Consider the following 23,872-nt stretch of genomic DNA (forward strand, 5'->3'; position numbering starts at 1 on the left):
ATTATATATATATATATATATATATATATATATATATATATATATATATATATTTATATATATATTCGCTAATTTTTTAGTGTTTCGAAGAGAGAATGGAAAGGAACTTTTTCCTACATGGAAAAAGTATATCGAAATTAGAGGGTTACTAATAAAAGTTACTTCACGCGGACTGTTTATATGTAATTTTATTTTGTAAATATCAATTGAATTATGTGACGGATTGCATAACTGTTTTCACTCTCACTGATATCTGGAAAGCTTATAATTATATCAATTGTTGTTATAATTTCGCATTTTTCATTCTATATATTGCTTTCGCTACATGATAAAAGATTTTTCTCATTAAGAATCAAAGTGAAAATGTTGATTTTAGAGTTTTTATAGATTTCATTTTGTGCTACGTAGAACATACAACTGAATATCATTGCAGGTAAGTTAACTAATAATGCGCATATATATGTCATAACAGTTAGAATGATTCAAGAAAGGCAAATAAAAATTATTTATGACTTATGTCAATATTATCCCTCTCTTTGGAAAAGTATTCTTTCTTATATTTTAAAATTTATATTATATACATCTCTCTCATAAATAGAGATAAGAAGACCTAGTCATATCGAAATATATGTATATATAAGAGATTTACAGATATTTCGCGTCAGAAGTTTGTTTATTCTTATCTACAAAGCATTATCTCGAATGCATCACATATTACAACAATACAATCGACTTACAATAGAAAATATATCTTCAATCATAAGAAGATTCATTAACAAAGAGGCAAGACAATAGCAGGCCATGATACTCCCTTTAATTTACCTTTAAAGTTGTTCGAGACATGTACGTATGTTTTCTACTTCCTTTTTTTTTCTACTAGACGAAAAGGCTAAAGAATCTTCCAGCGGAGGGTAATAAGGATATATCGAAGATGGGCGCCGAAATTGATCGAAAAGATCCTCTCGTGCCCGAACTTGCGCCTTTTATTAGCGAGCACTACAGGAACTGTCTTCTTAAAGTGCGCAAAAAACGCAAAAATAAATATTAAATAAAAGGATAACACAAATTAATCAATATGCCTAATATATATACATAATTACACGTACTTGTCACAAAAGTGTTAAAAAATAGATATTAAAACTGAAAAGCAAATATACTCCCTTCAAATACATTTGTACATAAAAGTAACATTAAATAATTATCTAATAAATCTAATAATAATAAATAACCTTTTTAACGCCATGGGTGTTCCATACAAATTGTTTTTCTTTTTTTGTATTTCAAAGTTAAAAAAAAATACATTAAGCATAATTTCTGAGATAATTAATACATAATAAATAATTTATAAAATAAATTTTAGTATATAATTGTCAATTTTTTGTGTTTAATATATAATTTTAGATTCAATAATGTAAGGACAAGTATACACATGTTCCGGAACAAAAAGTATCTTGCTAAAATCGTGTTACATTTGAAGAGAGCATAAATCTTGCTTATAATGTTTTAGAATACATTTTACGCGGGAAGACTCATATATACTCAGAGATTTAGGATACAATCGAAAAATCTCCCATACAAAAATATATATATATACTCTGTAAAGTTTAAAACAGATCCCTTTATACCTACGCGCGGGACATATTGGCAAGCAAATGAAATGGATTTATGGACAGTGTCGACAGTATGACGCAACGTTAAAATGTTTCGGCGTCGTCGCAATCGTGTGTGTCATGACCGAACATCTCACAGTTTTCGCAGTACGGCCTTTCCACGGATTGCTTCTTCGAGGATTTCGCTTTCTCTGGGACTCCATCCGAGAAATCTTGAGCCTGTCGGGGACAGTCTTCTGTCTCGTGCAGATCAAATCGATCGCAAATATCACAGAACATACGGGGCGCTGCCGTTCGCTTATCTAGTGTGCTTCGAGTGTAGTCCTCGGCCTCATTAGCAGGAACTCCCATTTCGAGAACCTCGATCTTACATAACAATTTCTCGTTTTTACGTTGCATATCGACTATCACGGAGTTCAAAAAATCTATCTGACTCTTTGCAGTGTCGTTCTCCTCCTGCAGTTTTGCGACAATGTGTTGTTGTTTCATGTCACCCGTCCCATCGTAAGTGTTCTTTAAATTTTCGTGCGACAACTTTAATTGATTCGTTGCCTCTGTCCACTTTGCGGTAACCTGCCTGTTCTCCTTCTCTAGCCGGCTCAGCTCGTCTAGAAGTCGTGTCTCTTCTGTCTTAGCAACATTTAACTTCTCCTGCAAGTTCTGGACGTTTTTCTTCACTTCCTTCTCATTATTTTCCATAGTTCTCGCCAGATCAGCCTGTTCCTTCAGCTGATTTTCCAACGCGTTCATCGCGTGCTGCAGCTCGTGAATCCGCTTATTCGCGCTGCTCAATTCATTTTGTTTCAATTTGGTTTCCTCATTTCGCGACTGTTGCTCTGCTTTGATCCTTTCTACCTGCGCATCTTCCAAAGCCTTCATCTGCGCCTTCAATTTACCGATAATAGTCTCTTTATCATTTAAATCGGATTTGTGCCTATCTATAGCGTCCTGCGATAATCGCAATTTTTCTTCAAGCTCTTTATTTTGTCTATTTATGTCTTCAATCTCGTTTTGTTTTGCTACAGTCTCACCTTCCAATAAGTTTTGCAGTTTCATCACTTCTTTCTTTTTAGAAGTTTCCGATTCCTTTATTGTAATTTCCATCTCTGTCAGGAGCTTCTCTCTCTTATCCAATTCCCCGTGTAAATTCGACAATTGAGTTTCCAAGGACTTCATTGAGTTCTCCAAAGTAATTTTGATTTTAGTCAATTCGTTTATCACGCTTTGTTTCTGCGCAGTTGTTTCTTGAGCATTTTTCAGTTCATCGCTATTACGAACATGATCTTCTTTCATGGAAGAAATTGCGGCGTTCATTTCAATTATTTGTGCTTGCGACTTTTCCATCTCCGCTCTCGTCTTCGACACTTCGTCCGTCTTATCTCTAATAATGTTTTCAGCGTCTTTCAATTTGTCTTTTAATTCCTCTATCGTACTGGTCATGGTATTCAAAGATATGGTCCAATTCTTATCGGCTGCCGTTTTGTCATTAACCAAAGCGTCATGCGTCTTTTGCAATTCAGACAGTTTATTTTCCGTGTCTTGAAACTTCAAATTCATTTCCTCAATCAAGTTCTCCAACTTTGATGATTTATCTGATTCGGTTTTCAATTCTTTCCGGAATGAGGCTATCTGTTCTTCGTGAGAACTTTCCATGGTTTTGTGCACCTCGCGAAGATTAACGATCTCTTTTTCTTTCTTTGTCAATCTTTCTGTAAGATTAGAGATTTCGCTAGATTTTTGCTCTAAATCCTTCTTGACATGTTCGCTGTCCTTCAACTTTGTCGATAATTCGTTCTCTCTTTGTTCATATTCGCGTATTTTCTCGGCATAGTCTGCATTTGATTTTTTAGTATCGCTTATTTGTGATTCCAAATTTGATTTTTCTGAACGTAATTGTTCTACTAACTCTACGTTTTTATTTAATTCCGTTTCGGTGTTGGACAATTTTCCCTCTGTTTGTTTCAACGTAGATTCTATATGGAAGATCTTTTCACGAGCTTCATCTAGCTCCTTCTCTTTTTTTCGTAAGTCTTCGTTATACTTCGATAGCTGTTCCGATGAATCGGCGGAACTGCTAATCGCGTTCGCTACATCACTCTCCTACAAGTAAATTAAATTATAAATTTAATGGATTAATAATTAATCATCTTACATTCATTCTCTTATACTAACCAGTTTTTCTTTTTGTAATAATAATTGCGATATTTTCTCTTCCGATCTTGCAACCTGTTGATTCAAATTCTGCATGTTCGATTCGAATACACGAAGTTCGCTCTCCAAATTCGTTTTCGTTTGTTCAGATAACGTGAGAGCATCTTGCAACTCTAAAATATATAAAACAAGTCTTGCAATTAATATAATATAAATTAATATATAATTAATTTTAATTAAATCCTAAGAATTGAAGAAACTTTATAATTTCTACGCACATTTGATTCGTAATGACCAGCGAAATTCAAAGTTTTCAGTTGTGTTTTCATAATTTCTTTAATTTAAAAAAAAGTTTTAATTTTAAATAAAAAATATAAATTATAAAAATATTTATTTTATATTTTATGAAATTTTAAATCTAATTTGTTCTTTGAACGTTTTTCTTTAAACTATAACTCGCATTTTATTTTACCTGAAGTCTTTTCAAGAAGATGTTTGATCTCTTCATCTTTGCTTGCTATAATCGCCTTCAGATCAGCAATGTCTTTCTCCAGTTTAGCGAGCATCAAGGCTTTCTGCGCGATGTCTGCGTTTATCTCGTCGATATATTTAACTTTATCATTAATTTGGGCCTCAAAACGTTTAGTTATTTCTTCCAATTGTGCCACATTAGCATTTCGCAGTTCCGCGAGCTCTCTATCTTTCACTTTCAGTACTTCATTCAATTTATTTAGTTGTGCAGTAGATTGCTCTTCCGAAGCGATTAAATTAGCTAAGTTTTTCTCCTGGAGGGATAAAAGATAGTAAAAAAATAAATTTTAAATGTCACATTTGTGTAAAATAAAAAAAAGATGTGCTCACCAATTGTTGCTTTTCGTGAATAATTTTGACATGGTCGTCACTCACCATTCTATACTCTTGAATCTGTTTCGACAACACATTGTTCCTTTCTTCGGTCAATTTAAGTTTTGTACTTAATTCTGCAAAATGTATGCAATAAAATTAATAAGATTTCATCTCGTCAGTAATTTTTAATCTATTATTTATTATTATATATTATATATTATGTTTTATGACTTATATACAGAATGCGAAAAGTATTATTGTAATAAACACTAAGCACTAGATATCAAGAATATTTAAAAGTTAAATATAAAATAAAGAAATTTAAAAAATACATAAAATTGTTTATAAGTATGGTAAAAGATTAATCTTCCGGATTATCAAAAGCTTCTTAATTAATCAAATTTTCCATTAAGTAATTTTTATGACACATACCTTCCAACTTTCGTAGAGCGTCAATCAGTTCTTCATCCTTCTTCTTGCAAAGCTCTCGTTCAGCGGCCAATTCGGCCAATAGTCTTTCGGTCTCAGATACTCTCTTATTGAGTTGCTGTGAGACTTCCTCGATTTTCGAGTCCTTTGCGCGCAACTGTTGCTCGAAAGACTCTGACAGTTCATGGATACGTTTAATGTTCTCGGTCTTCAGGCTATCCAGGACCACGTTCTGCTGCTCTAACAGCTTCCTGGACTCATTCTCTAACTCCTCGGTCTTTATCTTGATCAACCGATCTTTTTCCTCGATCGTTTGTCGATACTCCGACAACAACGAATTTTTCTCGCTTGCGCTCTCTCTCTTGATTGTCTCGATCGTTTCCTTTGACTTTCGTAGCTCCTCGCTTAACAGGTTTGTACTCTTTTCGAATTCTAGTTTCATATTTCCTATCAATGTTTCTCTGCTTTGCAGGCTTTGTCTAACCGCTTCCAATTCTTTCTCCAGACGACCCTGGGATTCGCTGTGCGACGTGTTCTCTTGTTGCGTTTTGCTCAGCTCAAGTTCCAGTTCCCGGATGCGCTCCACGCATTCGTTCACCAGGCTTGATTTTTCCTGCGCTTCCTTCTCTAAGCTATTCTTGATCTCTTCTAAGCTCTGATTACGGCTTTCCAGATCTAAAAGCCCGATCCGATAAAGTGGTTAGGTCATCGAGGGAAGAAGGTGAATAAAATCATAAAATCGCTTAGATCTTGAATATAAGAGATTTAAGATCTGACCGCATATAAATTTAAGAATTATCACGTTATTACCATGAAGCTGAGAATTGTGCGAGCTGGTCGCGCAACTGATCTCGTTACGCAGCCGCGTCAATTCTTCCTCGGCCTCGAAGAGTTTGATGCTGTCACGTTCCAACTGAACGGCGCGTTCTCGTCGTTCCTCAGCGAGCTCTTCCTCGAGCTGCTTGATCCTGCTTTCATTTACAGTATTTATGACCTAGCATGATAAGGGAAGCTGTTTAAGTCTTTAGGGAAGTACGAGATCATACATAGCGTGTTCGCGTTTCGAGTATTATAATGTGCAATTTCTTCTATTCTAAAAAATATGAAACAATAGTATCTGTTGTGGAAAACATATATTTCGTTTGCTGAGAATTTGTTATATAATAATCTAGTGTAAGATTATTTAAAAAATGAATTTTATATATATTTGTTTAGTATTTTTTATTTGGGTAAAGATAAGATCTCTTATTTTTTAGTGACCTAATTTCGGTGACATTTCGTAATAAATTAATTGTCTCTAATATTATAAAACATATATTACTATAGAGAATATTTAAATTCATCGTACAATTTTTTTAATATAAAAAAAAATAGACACATTCCGCATGAAAAATAAAATTAATTTTAAAATAAAACTCGAACAAACTTTAATTATTAAAATTTTTATCACGTAAGGATTATTACGTAAGTTTGTTTAAATAACACAAAAAATCTTGAAAAAAAAAACGTTATTTTAAGTTTCGAACAATTATAGAAATAATAAGTCTATTAATACTCGAAAGCGTATATCGAAAAATAGAAAGCATGTTGAGAGAAATATGTAAAGCGCAATGTGTGAGTGTTGATATGCAAGAAACAAACGTTTTGTCAGATCAGAGAACAAAAGAAATAAATAAATCTACGCGTATATTCAGAATGCAAAAAAAATATATTATCTGATTTTGACATTTGAGCATACGAATACGTACATATCACACAAACAAAAAGTTGAAAAAAATATTAATTAAATAATATAAATTTGAAATATAAAAATGCGAAAAAAAGCCAATATAATGCATATAATAAATAAATAAATAAATAAATAAATAAATAAATAAATAAATATAATAATTATGATTAATAAATAAGTATATAACGCCTATCATAATATTATTTTATAGTTATAAAAATAGAGTGTAAATTGTTCTATACAATCATCGCACAATATTTATATAGTATATTTTAATTATATTAAAAATTAGAATCTAGAAAAAATTCTAATGTAAAAATGTCGAAGTCATACAATAGTTCTCGAGTTATAAGTCAGAATTAGAATAATACGATATCACATAGAGTTTACCGTTCAAGTTCATAATTATGCTTACAAGTCTACTGATTTGTTATCGTAATTCAAGTTTTGTTAATTAATTAATGTTAAATTAATTATTTTGTTTGATTGATCAATTTTTAGTAAATTTGTAGCATGTAGCTTATTTTTATTATGATCAGAAAAAGAAATATAATTTTTTTTTCTTTTTAAAATTTTTCAAGTTTTGATTTCTCGTGACATAAAAATTTAAAAGAAAGAAATATAATATAAGACATCCACAAAAGAAATTAATATAAATATTTCTCGAAACAAAGATAAATTTTTATTCTTCACAGATGCCCACACATTGAATAATTTATTTAAGTTAATCATGCCATCTAAATTTTCATGAAAAGAGGAAAAGTTTAAATTATTTATATGTAATAATTGAAATTTGCTACTGGTAATTATAACTTACTTATATCTGACAATAGATAGTAATATCTATTGATAAAAAAATCCAGAAAAAGAAATTAGGAAAGCGAAATAAAAAATAGTAAAAATCAATTACAGATCGATATTTTCTCTCGTATAAGCATAATTACAAAATTGAGCGTGCAAATTTTTCGCGATTATTTTATCAGTGACTCTCTTATAATTTATAATATAAAATGATTGTTACTTTGACATTTTTATATTAAAATGAAGATTTTCCCGATTTTAATTAATTTTCAAAATATGCTATTATAAAGTATGATAATTGTAGAACGCATTCGAATATAGCTCTCTGCATATAAAGCATGTGATTAAGCTCTTCCAATTACACAATAGCAAAGCGTGATTATTAATATTGTTAGATCAAGATTTGTGCCACATTAAAGTCGCGACAAAAGTGCTCATTTTTTAACGATATATAACAATTTATATAATTAAAAATGCAAATATATCGCGTACGTTTCTTTCAAGATTGGCACGAGATAAGGTTTCGATATAGCTGAGTAATTTAGCATTGTTAGTGTGGCCGGTGCAAAATTAATTAGCGATAGCATTTTTTTGCGTTTTTCGTGTGTTGCACACGTCACTCGGCTCTTCGATAAAAGCTCTGCGACGAAATGCAAAGATGCAGGTATAGACTGATGATTAGATTAACGGTGCTGAAAAACTGGATCACTTCTGCCCAGGACCGTCGGATACTCACACTTTGCTCAGATCTCTCTTTCTGAAAATAAACGGTAAGTTTGCCAAATTAACCGAAGAACTGAATGTATTCTTCTCTCTTCAAAAAATTACAGATTTTCCTTTTTCGAAATTATTTAAAGTAAAGCTTAAAATCACAGGAATTGAAAATCATTTTCCAAATTGATATTTTTGTTGAGTTTTATATGTGTATATATATTATTTAATAAATAAATAATTATTGTATGTAAAATAAGAAATGTGTTAGGTATATTTTTCAAGCTAAGAAAAGTTGCTGGGCTAATTTCTGAGCTCTTTGCCAAGTTGATGTAGCTAAAAGCTCGCGTGTGTTGTAGCTTACATCACCCGCCACCGTAATCCCGCGTGAATTTGGACGAAAGCAGTGTACAATATTTATCGCGATTAATATACAAATATCGTCCAAAAACATCTAATATTATACATATATGAGATTTCTTTCAATATGATATTGGGATTTTTAGGAGAATCCATTGTTTATTAAATAGTACAAAGGTGTATCTTCGAAAAAAAAATCAAAATAACGTAACAAAAATTTAAAAATTGAGTATTATTCGTCTGTATTAAATATGTGTGTCTCTTAACATTTTTTCTCAGATCAATTTTATATCCATAAAAAAAATTATTATTATTATTATTATGAAATGAATAAGAATCTCTAAGACATTATTATTGTCACATGTGTAAAACAAATTGAAAAATGGTAAATGTACTTACCAAGTATTCCGAGTATTTTAACGAGATACTTAGCCTTCATCATACTTGATAAATAATCATAACTATGTATGTGTACGCTTTTATATAAATATTAATGTATATATACCTGTATGTCATCTTTATTCACGGATTCCTCTTCGAAACGGAAAAGAAGATCTTCGCATTTCCGTTTCTCCTCTTCCAACTGCACAATCAATCCGTTCCTCTCGTTGACGAGTTTGGTGACAGTGACCTCCGCTTCATTGACCGTTTGTTGCATCTGTTCGCGATACTAAACATCGTCAACGACGAAAGAAATGCAAGAAAAAAATAAAATAAAACTTAACGAACAGAAGATGTGAAAACTGGAACAAAACTCTTTAGTAATCATTCAATTTATCGCGTCGATAACAATTTGTATTGCAATAAAATTTTAATAATAAACGAAATAATAAATTAATCACTAATAAAAATAATAATTATCATAAAAATATATATAATTTGCATGTACTTCCAACACAAGCAAAAGTAAAAAGCAATAAATGACGCAGTATTCCAGAGCTTTTAAAAACTTATTATTTTTCTATAATTTAATTTGAACACTACAATATCGTACCTTATCGTACTCTTGTTTGATAGAAAGTGCTGATTGCTCCGCTTGATCAGCTTGATTCGCTACTTTGGTGACCCGTTGGCGTTCCAAATCCCGTTCCTTTCGCAGAAGCTCTATCTCGTGTTGCTTCTCTTTCAGAATTTCCTAAAACCACGAGCTGGGTTCTAATTCAAAATCTCAAGTGCTATGAAGAATTTTCAGAGAAGGACTTTAGGAAAGGAATCGTTTTATTATATTTTATTAACGCGATAACCCACATTATCAATATACAATTCTAATGTATTAATATTATTATATGGAATTTATAGTAAAAAATAGTCTACAGAAATTATTCGCGAAAGAATTGCTAACGTAAAAAAGAGATGCAAAGCTGAAATAATCTATTCCTCAATTTTATCTTGATATAGGTACTTTTCATAAAAGCTATCGGATGGGCTAAAATAAGGCAAAAAGGTTTTTCCTGTTATGTATCATAAATTTTTACAAACTAGTTGAAACAAGCTTGCGATACTAGGAACACTTATTGATTTTTTTTACATCGATATATATCTCTTTGTAAAATTTTTTACAAAACCCACGAAACGCCAGTTAACACACAAAGGCATAGATAAATAAAATAATTCTTTTTGCTACATTGTATAACTTTTTATAATACGAGTAAAATGAATCGACAATATCATGGTTAATATTAAATTGGACATTAAATTTCAATAACAGCTGATCGATTGTTAACTCGCGCAATGTGCAAATTCTGCATCAGCTTTACCGCTGTCATCGAGTTTACGCAACGATTTTTTAATAAATGCGAGATAGTCACGGACACGTAGATGACTGATTCTGGATCGACGTGTGATTAGCAATACAAATCAAGAGTAAATATTATACGTTAGATCGCATTATCCGATCGGACGACGCGACGGCGAGTTTGATTAATCGACTTGATGATGCTGGTCGTCGTTTCTACGCCTACGCGGATATCGGTTAAGATTTACATTTACCTATGTCGTGGAAAATATTTTTGAGATATAAATTAATCGAGCTGCCACGATAATCTCATATAATATCACTAAAGAAAAATTGCATCGGATGTAATAACGGCAAACTATTGCTTAATTATCGCGTAGAAAAAAAAGCGACGCACAGAAGAGATATACTCACCTAGAAATTAGAGAAAAGAATTTACGAGGAAGAGAAAAAGAGATGTAGGATTTTATTAACATTATATACACACACAGATCAACTATCGCTATATATTACAAGCTCCGACAAGAGCGATAACAATAAATTAATAAATAAATAAAACGCACACACAGAACGACCATTAACAATCGAGCTTAACTAATCATCTAATTCGATTCGCTAATTATCTTAATTATCCTAACATACGAAACTAATTGCGAGCGACAGGGGAGAACCGCGGGGTGGCTTATCAGCGATCGCTTCTAATTGGCGAGGATAATGAATTAATCAGGAGCTATTATTGGAGTTACGGTCTCACCTGCAGTGAATTTCGTGAAACATGTGTCGACATGCGCATGCCAGGCCTCTGCAATGTCTGATGTAAACGGAAACAAAAAAATAAATAAATAAAAATAAGATCGTGCACAAAAATTTCAACGGTAACCTTAGAACAATTAATACATTAATTTCGCACAAAATCACGTATGTTAAAATACAACGGTTTTTGTTAAAGAAGGAAGGAATGTATATGTGGTACAGGCTATAAAAAGCGAAAATGATGACTACAATTTAACGTGTAATCGATCTTTAAGAAACTCGGCAGAAGAATTTAAATCTTAAAAGATTCAAGGACAAGTCCCACAATTTCAAAGTTTAAAGTAAAATTTAAATGCAACGAGTTCGGTGCAACAATAAATTAAATTTTCGAAATCTAGATTTTACAGTTGCAAAACTGGTTCGAATCTCTTATTTGCAAACTCGAAGGAAGGATTTAAACAAAGAGTGTAGGAATAAAAAGATCCTACATTTTTTAAGAGAGAAGAGTCAAGAATTTAAATTAAACGATTCTGTGTAAGATTAGACGTAGAGTCTTGTATACGACATTTAGAAGAGAAAAAATTATAAGTACAAGAAAAGTATAATAATTTTCTATAAAAGTGATAATAAACACTATCTTTCTATACACACACACATATATATAAATAAATAAATATAAAATTGTTTTTGCACATTAAATCCGCTCTTTAAATTCTCACGCTTTTCGTTATAATCTGTAGTTTCTTCAATTGACGAAAAATAATTTCATCGTACTGAATACTTCGTAAGTCGATTTGAAAATCATTTCTCAGGTTTATTTTCCCAAGTTCTTTTTCGTAAAAAATCTAACGAACACAAAAAAGGTTTCCTACGACATAAATCCTTTAAAGGAAAAGACTTAAAGCTCGATTACACCTAATATCATTAACGAGAACAACAACACATTCTACAATTAAATTAATAATAAAAAAAAAAATAGGGCCGACAGCGTTGCGGCGGGTTGCGAGACAGATGCACCTCCTCATCCCCTCATTCTGGCATGGTGAACCTTACCCTCGTCGTGGTGCCGATCGGTGAACTCGTTTTCGCGTTGACGCTGACAACGCTGGACGCGAGTGAGTCGCGCGAAGAGCTTCTCTTCTGAAGGCTGGGGATGTTAACGGCGGTACCACCGCCACCGTTCGACTTATACACCATGGACGACTTTCTGGTGGATGGCGATCTGCTGACCTTGTGCGGGACCGTGAACAGGCCATGCTTGGGCGGGCAGTCGAAGTATCTGGATCAACGGGTGGGTTAGTTCCATGGGGATCTCTCGGGAACGTACGGATTGCAGAGAATAGAGGAAAGAGGAGATTATGCAAACTATGTATCTTGACCATTCCAAGCGTTTTCGAGATCATGCGTGCTTTGGAGACCGAATCGAATGAAAGAGAAACTACTTAAGATTCTTAAAATTGTTGCGGAGAAATTACAATTAAATATAAATATTTTTAATTAATAATTAAATATAAATCATTTCTTTTCTTACATATACGCGAAATTAAAAATTAAAATTTCCTTCTTACATTAAATTCGAGATTATAAAAATATTCTTGATTAATTATTGATTTTTGAAATTTAATATAAATCAGCAAAAGAATTGAATTGCCGCTATAAAAGTGGAAAAAGAAAACACTTTTTTAATAATTTTTCATGCAAATAACAAGTGTAATAATATCTTGGAGAACAATTGACTGTTTTTATGATTGCTCTGATCGCGAAGACATCTTGTACGGCAAAGGATGCGACGAAGAGAAAGGGGGGGTATTTTTTTTTTACGAGATTCGACAAGGGAAATGCACACCTTTTCCCGCAGACGGAGCCGTCGTTTTTGCCGAGCGGCTCGTCCAGTTGCACACCGTACCATTCGCCCCCGGCGAAATCCGTGGGCCCTTGATACTTGAGCACGCCGGTTTTGCTACCCTGCATTGACGACACTATCACCCGGTCACCTAGCTCCAACTTATCCCTCTGCGACACCGACGAGGACAAGCTTGTCGTTGATACATCTGCGTTCACAATTTTTGGCGATGCGCGATCAATATATAACGATTCGTAAAAGTCACGCGAGCATTATACATTATTTTTCAATAAAACTCAATTTTTTCTAGATATTAGTAAAAACTTAAATCATGTAACTACTGTCTCTCACTCACATGCTTCTATAAATATATTTATTCGAATATGTTTATTCTATTCTATCTTAAATATTTGCTAGGGAAAAAATTTATTGTTTTTAAGTTAAATTAGACTTTTTATAGATAGGGTAAAATATGAAATGTTATTCTCTTTTATCGCACGTTGAAAAATTGCTTCTTCTGTGTTTTAATATATATTTATATATCCTCCGAAACAAATCGGTTCCTACAAATATGTAAATAGTAAAAATTTAACATATATTTTTAATTATTAATTTGTTTAATATATATTTTTGATTAATAAATATATTTGATTAATAAATTTATTTCTCTCAAAATTATAAAAAAATTTTTTTGCCATTCTAGAAATTAGATCTCCTAGCCGCTTCTGCAAATATATTTTTGCAAATAAATTTATTTAAAGTATCTTCTATTGTTATAAAAATGTATACGTTAAATTAAAAAAATTATTATTTCACAATTAAATAATAACACCACACATCTCGCTACATGCAAAACTAAATTATTTCCATGCTGTACGCCAAAATTAAAAAAAAAAACTTCACCTCTTTGCCCTTGTACACTAACAATAAGTTGCACAGTTTACTTTATGCGATTAGCGTATTTTTTAAAGCAACATCGTAATGCTATAACTAAAATAATAATTTTTGTGCTCTTTAAGCCTCTAACGGTCGACTAACTCTTTCACCTCGCTTTTCTTTTATTGTTCAATTCTATTAACATTTTGTTATCAAATAGAACATTAGATATAATCATATGCTACAACTAATTTTTTAAAATAAACTATTTACCTAAAGATTGTCTTTTTCGATTAATATACCAGCCATTTATTTAAATCTTTTGAATCGACTGATATTTTTCTCGGATGTATTCTAGGAGTACAGAAGGAAGGGGAGGGGGTGAAAGAGTTAAGGTCGAGAAATTAAATAAAATTCGTGGATGGTGTATGGCGTGCAACGCTAGTTAGATAACTACGGACGTGGCGAGTATCTCTTGCAGCGATCCTTACTCAATGACGGTGACGTGGATTTGCCGAGATAGCTGCCCCTGATGCTTTCGGGTGGCGATGTCGGCGTCGAGGTGATACTCTGATACCCACCCAATGGTGCTCTGGTCAGTCTAGTCAGCCTCGAAAAGATCCCTTTCTTTGGTTCACATTGGAAGTACTGGCTACCCGCCACCGAACCATCGTTCTTCCCTGCAGTTCAAGGTCGCGTCTTCTGTGAGTTCTATCAATCTTTTTTTTTCAATTTATTTTTTCTACTTCTCTTTTTTCTATCTCTGTCTATTTTTTGTATGTTAATTGAAAAATATTTCAATTTTTATTAGCAATTAATAGAGATTCCTTTGGGGAATAGGGATGTAGTTTGCGTTATGATGGATCTTGATTAATCAGGACGACATAGAAGAAAATTCTTAATAATTCTGGATTTCTGATAGTCATTAGAATTCTTCAAGATTTGCTCCCTAAGCTTTACGATTCAATCGGGACTCGTAGGATCGTGAAAGTGATCTTTACCGATGGGCTCGTCCAGGACGACTCCTGCCCAGTCCCCAGGAGCGAACTTGGTCTCGCCGATGTAGGCGATTTTGCCAGGTTTTGTGCCGCCGACCCATACTCGATCACCGATCATAAAGCTTTCTGTGTCCTCAGTCAGAACGACGCTGGTATCTGCGCGGGATCGAAGACGATTTTCTTTGAAATGCGACTATTTTGACAACACTATAATCCGGCTAACTTAAAAATATTATCTATTTTATCTATTTTAATTTAATAAAATTTTAGTTTTAATTTTTATTACCGACAAATAATATTAAAAGAAATATGCTATAAATGATTATCATATATAAATTTTTTTAAAATCTTTGCTGAATTAAAGAATCATATTTTCCAACTTTGTTAAAGATTCATAAAATATTTACAATTCTAAGGGTGTGTGTAGATAGTTTCTATTAAAATAATACTATATTTAAATTTTCCTTCTTACATTAAATTCGAGATTAAAAAAATATTCTTGATTAATTATTAATCTTGATTAATAATTTGTGAAATTTAATATAAATCAGCAAAAGAATTGAATTCCCGCTATAAAAATGGAAAAAGAAAACACTTTTTTAATCATTTTTAATGCAAATAACAAGTGTAATAATATCTTGGAGAACAATTGATTACTATATGAATTTAATTACTGAACATTACATTATTATATGAATTACTACACGAAACATTTCGCATGTGTAACATATATCTACATACATAATATAATATGTAATTATACACTATATACATGACATAATGCAAAGTAAAAACACGTCACGCAATACAAACGACATCATCACGCAAATTATTTTTTACACATCAACAACGTTTATAAATTTATAGTTATATTCATAGTTTGATATATATTCGGCATTGTTGCAAAAGCGGAATAATTTAAATATAACTATATTTTAATTAAATATAACACACTAAAGTCCGGATTTGCAACATTGATTTTAACTAGCGTCTTGCAAAACTAAAGACTTCAAGCAGTTTTAAGATTATTGCCATTTTTCTCACAGTATGCAGGGATTTTATAAATGCATTGCAATCTTCGAGAACGCAGAAAAACTTGAGTGCCACTTACCTGACCCTCTTCGCAAGCTAGCCTCATCTATTTGACGGCCGCGCGATTCCCAGAGAGGCTCCATCTGTTCTGCCGTTGTCATGCAAAATAACGCAAATCATAGCAAAAACGAAAATAAAGAGCAACGTATTCTTCCGCGCGAAAAACTTAGTTTTCACTTCGTCATATAATCGCTTAATTAAACTTTTTCTCAGTCAATTTTAATGAACATTAATTATCATTAATGATAATTCGTGTATACGAAAAATAGAGCATCACGCACTATAATTTGATATAAAATTACATCAGCAAAATAATATTTATCTAACAAGTAAAATAAGAATTTTCAATAATAATTAAAATATTGCAAAAATTAATATTGACAAATTAATATATTAAATATAATATATATGCAATTTACATGAGCTTATTATTTTTTCAGGTTAATTTGCGTAATGTCGATAATAAATTTGGGGACATGCAATGTCGCCAGTTAGATCGCACAAAGTTGATTATAGCAAGTTAATTGCTAATAATTATCAAGTGAAGAGAGATGCAACGGAAGATGGCTCGGCGTGAAATAGATCAGGGCTTGGTTTGGTAATTGTCGTTGCGATAATCACTGTCGGAAGTTGATCACAATCGGCTCAAGACAGAGAGTTATGTAAACGAATTGTTAATGATGAGTCAGGGTGTGTGCAGATGATGCCGATAAGAACTGGCGATTTCTAGCGCAGTATGCAATCGTGCGAGATATTTTTAGATGATCGTTCATCGCATCTCATTATTTCAATAAACCGATAAAACGAAAAATGCATATTTTCCTGTCTCCAGCATAAACTCTCATAAAAAATTTGCTTTTCTTATTTTTTTAAATTATTCATTAAAAAAGTAGACTTAATTTTCAATTTATATAATTAATATTTTTTTTGTAGTAAATTGTAATATTTAATAATTTAATATTTATATAATTAATAACTTTAATTCTAAATTACTGATTTCTAATTTTAATGGCCATTTATTTTTATAAATTCATCGTAAATTTTCTTTCGCATTTCTATATATCCGATTGAAGTTAAAGTCCGTATTCTAAGTTAACATTTATTGCTTAAATGGGCCTTTAAATGTATACAAAAACATATGTATAAAAACACATTTAAAGATATATAATAATTAACGATAATTAAAGGGCAAAGTTTCCACCGAGTTTTGTGATTTCTTTATAGAAATATAAAGTAAGATATCGTAGTCTATATGTGATGATTACGTGTCGGCATAACAAAGCTTCAGCATTCACCTTGTTAATGTTTTCGCGACACGCGCCGCGAAAAAAACTCCAGAAAAGGAGTCGCGATATATATGTCCGGGTATATTGCGGCGATTCTCGCGCGATATACTCGATTAATTATTTATGGAAAAGCGGTGCGTGGGCACGTGTCTTGTCGTAGTAGGTCGGTCGCGTGGGTCGAAATCTCTGTTCGACGAGATGAAATCGCGATTACGCGATTGCAAACCGCGGCGAGATATCTCCGCAGCAGCGCCAGAGAGGCATTATTATGCATAAATCTCGGCGACTTTATCACAGTGCAATCTACATTAAATGCACCTTTTTATGCATGCGCTGTTTTTTTGCTCTTAATAATGCGAGTAAGCGATTGACGGTGCTTATCGACATTAAAAATGCATTTAGGCGGCTCGTTCGTCTTAACATCGATAAATGAGGAGAAGCAATGGTTTAAAACTATTACTATTAGATTTACATAAACTCTGGTGAAAGTCCTTTTTAGATTTAATTATTAAGATGTTAATAAACATAATATTGTAATGTTAAATAAATTATTGTATATATATATATATATATATATATATATATATATATATATATATATGAAAATATACAATGTTGAAAGAATGTGTGAAAGATTAAGAGAATTTGACCTTCGATTAAATTTCAAGCCAAGAAAAAATTTATTCCATAATTTTGTTAAGAAACAAGTGTTTCTCATTAAAATTCAGAGGACTCGTTTATTTCCATACAATTTTTGTTGCTACGTAAATATATGCGAAACCTTGTGCGATGACAGTCTATGATTAGAGTCATACGTGACGTGCGTTACACGATCGCTTGCGATGATTCAATGACAGGATACACTGTATTTTTTAATTCGAGCGTGTTAACTGCGATTAATGTATCAATGGAATCTGATGCAAAATCGCGGCGCCATCACTTGCGTGTTTGCGAGTCTCTGTGAATTATTATGCGCATCGCATGATGAATTGCCATTTTAATTCCCTGTATCTTATTCCTCCTGATTAAATATCGGCCGCTAATAAATTATACCCTACAATTGAATTGTAATTCCTACGAAATTTAAATACATAAAATTGACTGTAGATTGTAATAAATCAAGCTAATTTTATTTTTGCTCGAAATATTGCAAAAATATTTATAATTCCTTCTTAGAATATTTGTAGTAAAAATTCTGTATATAATTTCATATTACATATATTTATATTGAAATTTTAACATTAAAATATAAGAAAAATGTTTTTTTAATTTTAGAAAAAAATTTTAAACACTATCAAAATATTTCGAATATAGCGATTCGTTGGATATCAAATTGCTTAATCTTATCAATACAGATTATCCCACGTTCTGAATCTAACAATAAGGTTAATAAGGTGTCAAGTCATCACTCGATATGTAACGTAACCCATAGAAGCAGCTATCGAAATATTGGCGCTTTGCTCCTTCAAGCGTGAATATCTAGGTAAACAAGGTTAATAGCTATAGGGGGATACCATTATTGCTATTACATGTAATTTATTCCACGTTGTAACGAAATTATGACGTAATAAACTAATACGATTAAGCGATTATAATCAATGTCTTTCCGATTATGACATAATAATTAATGATATATTTATCTGCCGAACTGCAAAAATAATTTCGAATCAATAAAGAATATATATAATTCTATACTTAAACAGACGTAAGTGGAATGCGACACGCCCTACCTTATATTATACATATGTATAGTTCAGGTTTTTCTCAAATAGTTCGCTTTCAGAAGTGAAGTGTTTTTAAGATAACTCTTAAAATAAATTAACATTTATAATCTGGAAATCGCAAAGATAAAAAGAATAATGCAAAACATAGGCTCGTCGCATTACATTGCCATTTTAGTAGATCACATATGTGTTTAATAGTTTTAATATTTACCGTGGACTTTCGTCAGACCACAGAATTCAAATTAAAACCGGCTTTAATATTTTGGACACCTTATATAAATAGATGGGCAAAGCAACCCGAAATGAGCATAACCCATCAACGCAACCTCGCACGCTTATAAAACGTATATCTCTCCATATTTAGCCGATAGTGTCACAGCTACGGCAAAACACCATGGCAGTGATGATTACGTCATTGCAAAGCGTCGAAACTTTTTATTGCCTTTTTCAAATTCGCGAAAGAAAATTTATTTGATCAAAATTACGAATAGAAAACCCATGATAATATTGAAATGAGCCATGTAATTTACTTTATAATTAGAATATTAATTTATAATTAGAATATCGCGAAATCTAACAATACTTATTTTAATAATAGTTTGGATGGTTTGCATGCCATTAATTTTAAATAAAGTGTTAATGTATCATTCCACATTTTGTTTCAATAATTTTTCTATTACACATGATTAGCTAATTTTAAATCCAAAAATTAAATCTTTTTGTAAAAATTATTATCAAAGTCATTCTAGAAATATTTTGTTGTTTAAATACAATAATATATATTTGATAATTTAATTCAAATACATTTAAATAATCACAAAAGCAAATTTATTTATTTATACACCTCTGGAGATTGAGCTATTAAATTAAAATTATGAAAATTGAATAAAAATTTATTTTTTTTTGTTTTTAATCAAAGCATTCGACATATTTCTATATCTTAATTTCATATAAAATTTTAATAATCACATACAATTTTTCTCTCCATATAAGTATATCCTATAGAATAATACCAGAAACGAAAAACAGATGGGCCTTGAGACTTTCGATCGAGTTACGAAATTTAAGACGATCAATCGATCTCTTGCATGGAGCACGAAGTGAGAGAAAAAGAATAGAAGAAACGGAAGAAATCGAAGAAAAGAAAAAACTCAGAGAGGAAAGATGAAACGAGATGAAATCGCGGGCGCAAAATAACACCGACTTGCATAATCGCAATGCGTCAGCCGACGCGGCACGATAGTCCAGGGAAGGCAATGCAATGTAGTTGCACCAATAAGGTAAGATACATGCCCTGGAATGTAACAAAGACGCGAAACGCGAAAACGCACTTTGCTCGTTATGCGCCACCATAAAGATGCACCGAGATGGAAGGCGTAATGGAAACATAAAGTGATGTAAGATGTATTTTGTACTTGCTTGCACTTTCTGTGTTTAAAATAAAGATTCGAAGAGAAAAATAAGAAAAGATGATATGGAAAAATTACTAAGATAATAAGAAAAATTTAGATTTTTTATAAAAAAAAGAAAAAACATAATAATAAATTATAAAATTCAGGTTCTTAAAGAAAATGTAAAAAAATTGTGAAACACTGTAGCAAGTAGTAGATACTGTAGTTAAAAAACATAGTTGACAAAAACGAAAATTGGTCAACGATTAAAGGAAACATTATTCCTTGAAAGTTAGTAGAAGCAACATATTGCGACAATTTTTCTCAGCAAAATTATTAATTATTATAATTATTATTATTTAGAATTTATATAGATAATATCTAATTAATATCTTATTTTATTTAATATGTAATACCACAACATTAAACAGATATTGAGTATATAAAGCATCTTTAAAAAAAATAATATCTATTATATTAAAATCATTATTTTTAAAATTTATATGCATTTTTAATTCTCGAATTATAAATTATATTTTGCCATTATTAGTTGCCCGAGTTACTTTCACTTTTCAAAGAACAAATTATTATTTAAAAATACAGATTATTTTCGCGATTAAATGTGATGAATCAAATTAGTTGGCATGGATATTTACGGATAAAATATAGAAAAAAATAAGAAAATACGTATAAAGAAATATATAAATCATAATGATTAAATTGAAAAACAAATAATAGAGAACAATATCATATAATTATTAATAGAAAAAATATTTTCGTACATTTAATACATGTGTATGATTTATATCTATTTATTTTTTTAAATATTAAAACACAATATAATTATTATTACCTTAAATAAATTAATTACTAAACAATTTGTTTCGCGAAATGTCTTTGCGTTCAAACTAACTTGACACACCACAAAATTTTTGGCAAAAATTGCGCGAAACTCACAATAAGATTAAATATTTGTTTTTCTTTTAGCAAAATAAGTAAAAGAAGCTTTAACTACTTATGAATATAAGCAACTAATTAATTATGTAATTATTAATAATTTTTTATTAAAGATATTTACCAGTTTCTCTCACGCGAGGGATGCGTTGTCGCGAACGGTCGAGGAACGACTCGCGCGAGTAACTTGTGGAGATACTCGCACGCGTGTAAGCAAGCAAAGCGCCGTTCACGCTTGCTCACGAGTGAGTCGTGGGCGTGCGTAGCGTTCTCGTGTACGTACACGCTGCGGCGAATTAATGAGACGCGTCACTTATAGTGCGTATTCCAAAGAGAACGAGTCGCGTGTAAAATAAATTTGTGTATTGAATATATAGTATAACACGTCTTCACTTACTTTATATAAACACGACTTAGAGCACATCTGAATTAATAAATGAATATACATCTTCTTATCATTGTTATCATCATTTATTAATTTCGGCGGTGTGCGTGTGTGTGTAATTCGTACATATGAAACAAATCGCGGCCGAATTTTGTATAATAAAATAATCACGGAAAATAATGCTTAGCAAGATTGCATTTAGAGATACAAAGTGTTCGAAAAATTAGAAACAAATTCAAGAGAAGCATAAATTTTGAGATACTTTCTACTATTATGCACATAAAAAAATGGGATATTAGAAAATTATTACATGTATACAGAGTGTCTGGTAATTCGTAAAAAATCTCTCGTGTACAGGCAGAGCGGATCAAGCTAAGCAAAAAAGTTCTTTACCATTTTGCAATTTTCGCAATAATTATTGAGAAATTAATTAATTAAAAAATGTTGACCAATTCGCGCCAATATATTAGCGCTCTGCGAAAAGACAGCCCGCTGTCACGTGGTCGTTAGGAGCACAGCTAAAAGACACAGCCTACTGTTACACGGTTACTATGCGTGCGACTAGCAACCGCTTGACAGCGGGCTGGCTTTTCTCGCCACGTGCTAATACTCACACAAATTGGTCGATATTTTTTAATTAATTTCTCAAAAATTATTGTGAAAATCGCAAAATAATATAGAACTTTTTTGCTCAGTTTGATCCGCTCTACCTGTACATGAGAGCTCTTTTACAAATTACCAGACATCCTGTATAATACATATAATATATTTATTAATATCTCTCTTTTAATATCAGACTTATTTTCTATTTGATGTAAAATATTATTAGATATTTATATCTTATGTCAATCTACATAACATATTTATACATATATCTTACATCCATTTCATACAGAAATGGATAATATTATATCAAACAAGAGATGTTACCAAATAATATAAAACTATAATATAGAGGCATGCAATATACATGAAATAAAATGACACAGTTTTGTTAAAGACTCACTGATCTTTGTAGTCATTGATTTCACTGGAGAAGATGGTGGAATATCTGGTCTACGTGGCCTAGAAGAGCAAAGTCTTTCAATCTTTGTCGGTGGCCTTATTCCTGATGGCTTTGGCTCTGATGGCTTTGTCTCTAGCTTTGCTTCTGCCACTAACGGCTCTACTTCTGATAGCTTTGCCTCTGATGGCTCTGACTTTAATGATTCCACTTCTAATGGCTCTGCCTCCATCGGCTTAGCCTCAGACGACTCTAGTTCCGACATATTTTATGTAAACACTGCACTACACTGTAACAATAATATTAATACACTGTTAGTAAAAGATAACAATATAAAGAAGTATATTTAATATATGTATAATATATATAAAAAGTTTAATTTGATATAAAAACTATATTAAAATAAAATTCAAAAAAGTTTTAAATATATTAAGTAATATCTGATTGTATAACATAAGTAAAGAAAAGTAAAAAGAACAGATGAATTACAATAATGGTCTCTGATAAAATGTTAATCTCAGCAAATAGTTAACAGAAAATTACAATATTTGCTACTAAAGTATATACAACTATCAAAAAAAATGTGAAAGTTAAAATAAAATAAAAAGAACTGAATATTATTACATCAAATTGAAATAAAATCGAATTATAAATAACACTACAAGAATATGAAAAATTTTGAATTAAGAGTCAAACCCTCAAAATTAACAATTAATCAATTTAAAATTTATAATGCCAGGGAAAATAGAGCTTGTCGTATTCTCTCCTTAGGAAAGAAAAAAAAATAGCGCGGGTAATCGCGAGTATTTGCGAGTACACGCCAGTGTTCACGTGACACCGTCGACCGGACGCGTGTTTCGATGGTGTTATCGTTCACGATCATAACGTGCAAGCCATGCAAATAATTACGCGCGACGATTAGCTTTTAATTAGAAGAAAAAGTCGCATTTGACGAGAAGGGGTTAACCTCAAAAGAACGATACGCGGATTGACATTTGCAAATGAAAGAGGAACGAAGAAAATGGGATCTCACCTGAACAAGATATTATTCGGGATGATTCGCGAAACCAATAATTTCACATTTCACTCGCGACGATCGAAACAAATCGCGATTTACGCATACAACGTAAAGTTCGTCTAACTACCCTTCGCACAGAAAAAAATGTCAACTGCCACTGCCGCAACTGCCGTTGTA

At 31.7% G+C, this 23,872-nt stretch overlaps 1 protein-coding gene across 8 annotated transcripts; it reads right to left on the minus strand.

The window, feature by feature from the left end:
- Positions 1-30: 30 nt before the first annotated feature.
- Positions 31-23,872, minus strand: Clip-190 (Cytoplasmic linker protein 190). 8 transcript variants are annotated; one of them, XM_072890946.1, is made up of 17 exons: positions 23,711-23,871; positions 22,681-22,966; positions 15,954-16,022; positions 14,846-14,998; positions 14,336-14,524; positions 12,972-13,176; positions 12,179-12,404; positions 11,127-11,183; positions 9,632-9,772; positions 9,143-9,295; positions 8,303-8,323; positions 5,847-6,030; positions 5,040-5,711; positions 4,623-4,741; positions 4,234-4,546; positions 3,783-3,934; positions 31-3,710 (listed from the first exon to the last, which is right to left on the minus strand). In XM_072890946.1, exons 2-17 carry the CDS (start codon positions 22,940-22,942, stop codon positions 1,695-1,697), a joined length of 4,932 nt encoding a protein of 1,643 aa, XP_072747047.1. In that variant the 5' UTR covers positions 22,943-22,966; positions 23,711-23,871; the 3' UTR covers positions 31-1,694. The 8 variants fall into 8 exon arrangements, with proteins under 8 accessions (XP_072747047.1, XP_072747046.1, XP_072747050.1 ...); XM_072890945.1 differs by having other exon boundaries at positions 9,143-9,307; XM_072890949.1 differs by lacking the exon at positions 15,954-16,022 and having other exon boundaries at positions 9,143-9,307.

The sequence above is a fragment of the Anoplolepis gracilipes genome, chromosome 4, assembly GCF_047496725.1.
Source record: "Anoplolepis gracilipes chromosome 4, ASM4749672v1, whole genome shotgun sequence".
NCBI classification, from domain to species: domain Eukaryota; kingdom Metazoa; phylum Arthropoda; class Insecta; order Hymenoptera; family Formicidae; genus Anoplolepis; species Anoplolepis gracilipes.

Excerpts from the sequence above, each read along its gene's own strand:
- Clip-190 (XM_072890945.1), bottom strand. The coding sequence starts at position 22,942 with ATGTCGGAACTAGAGTCGTCTGAGGCTAAGCCGATGGAGGCAGAGCCA. Across the intron at positions 14,999-15,953 it reads TAGCTTGCGAAGAGGGTCAG|ATACCAGCGTCGTTCTGACT; the intron begins GTAAGTGGCACT and ends GATCCCGCGCAG. Across the intron at positions 11,184-12,178 it reads CGATCGGCACCACGACGAGG|ACATTGCAGAGGCCTGGCAT; the intron begins GTAAGGTTCACC and ends CGTTTACATCAG.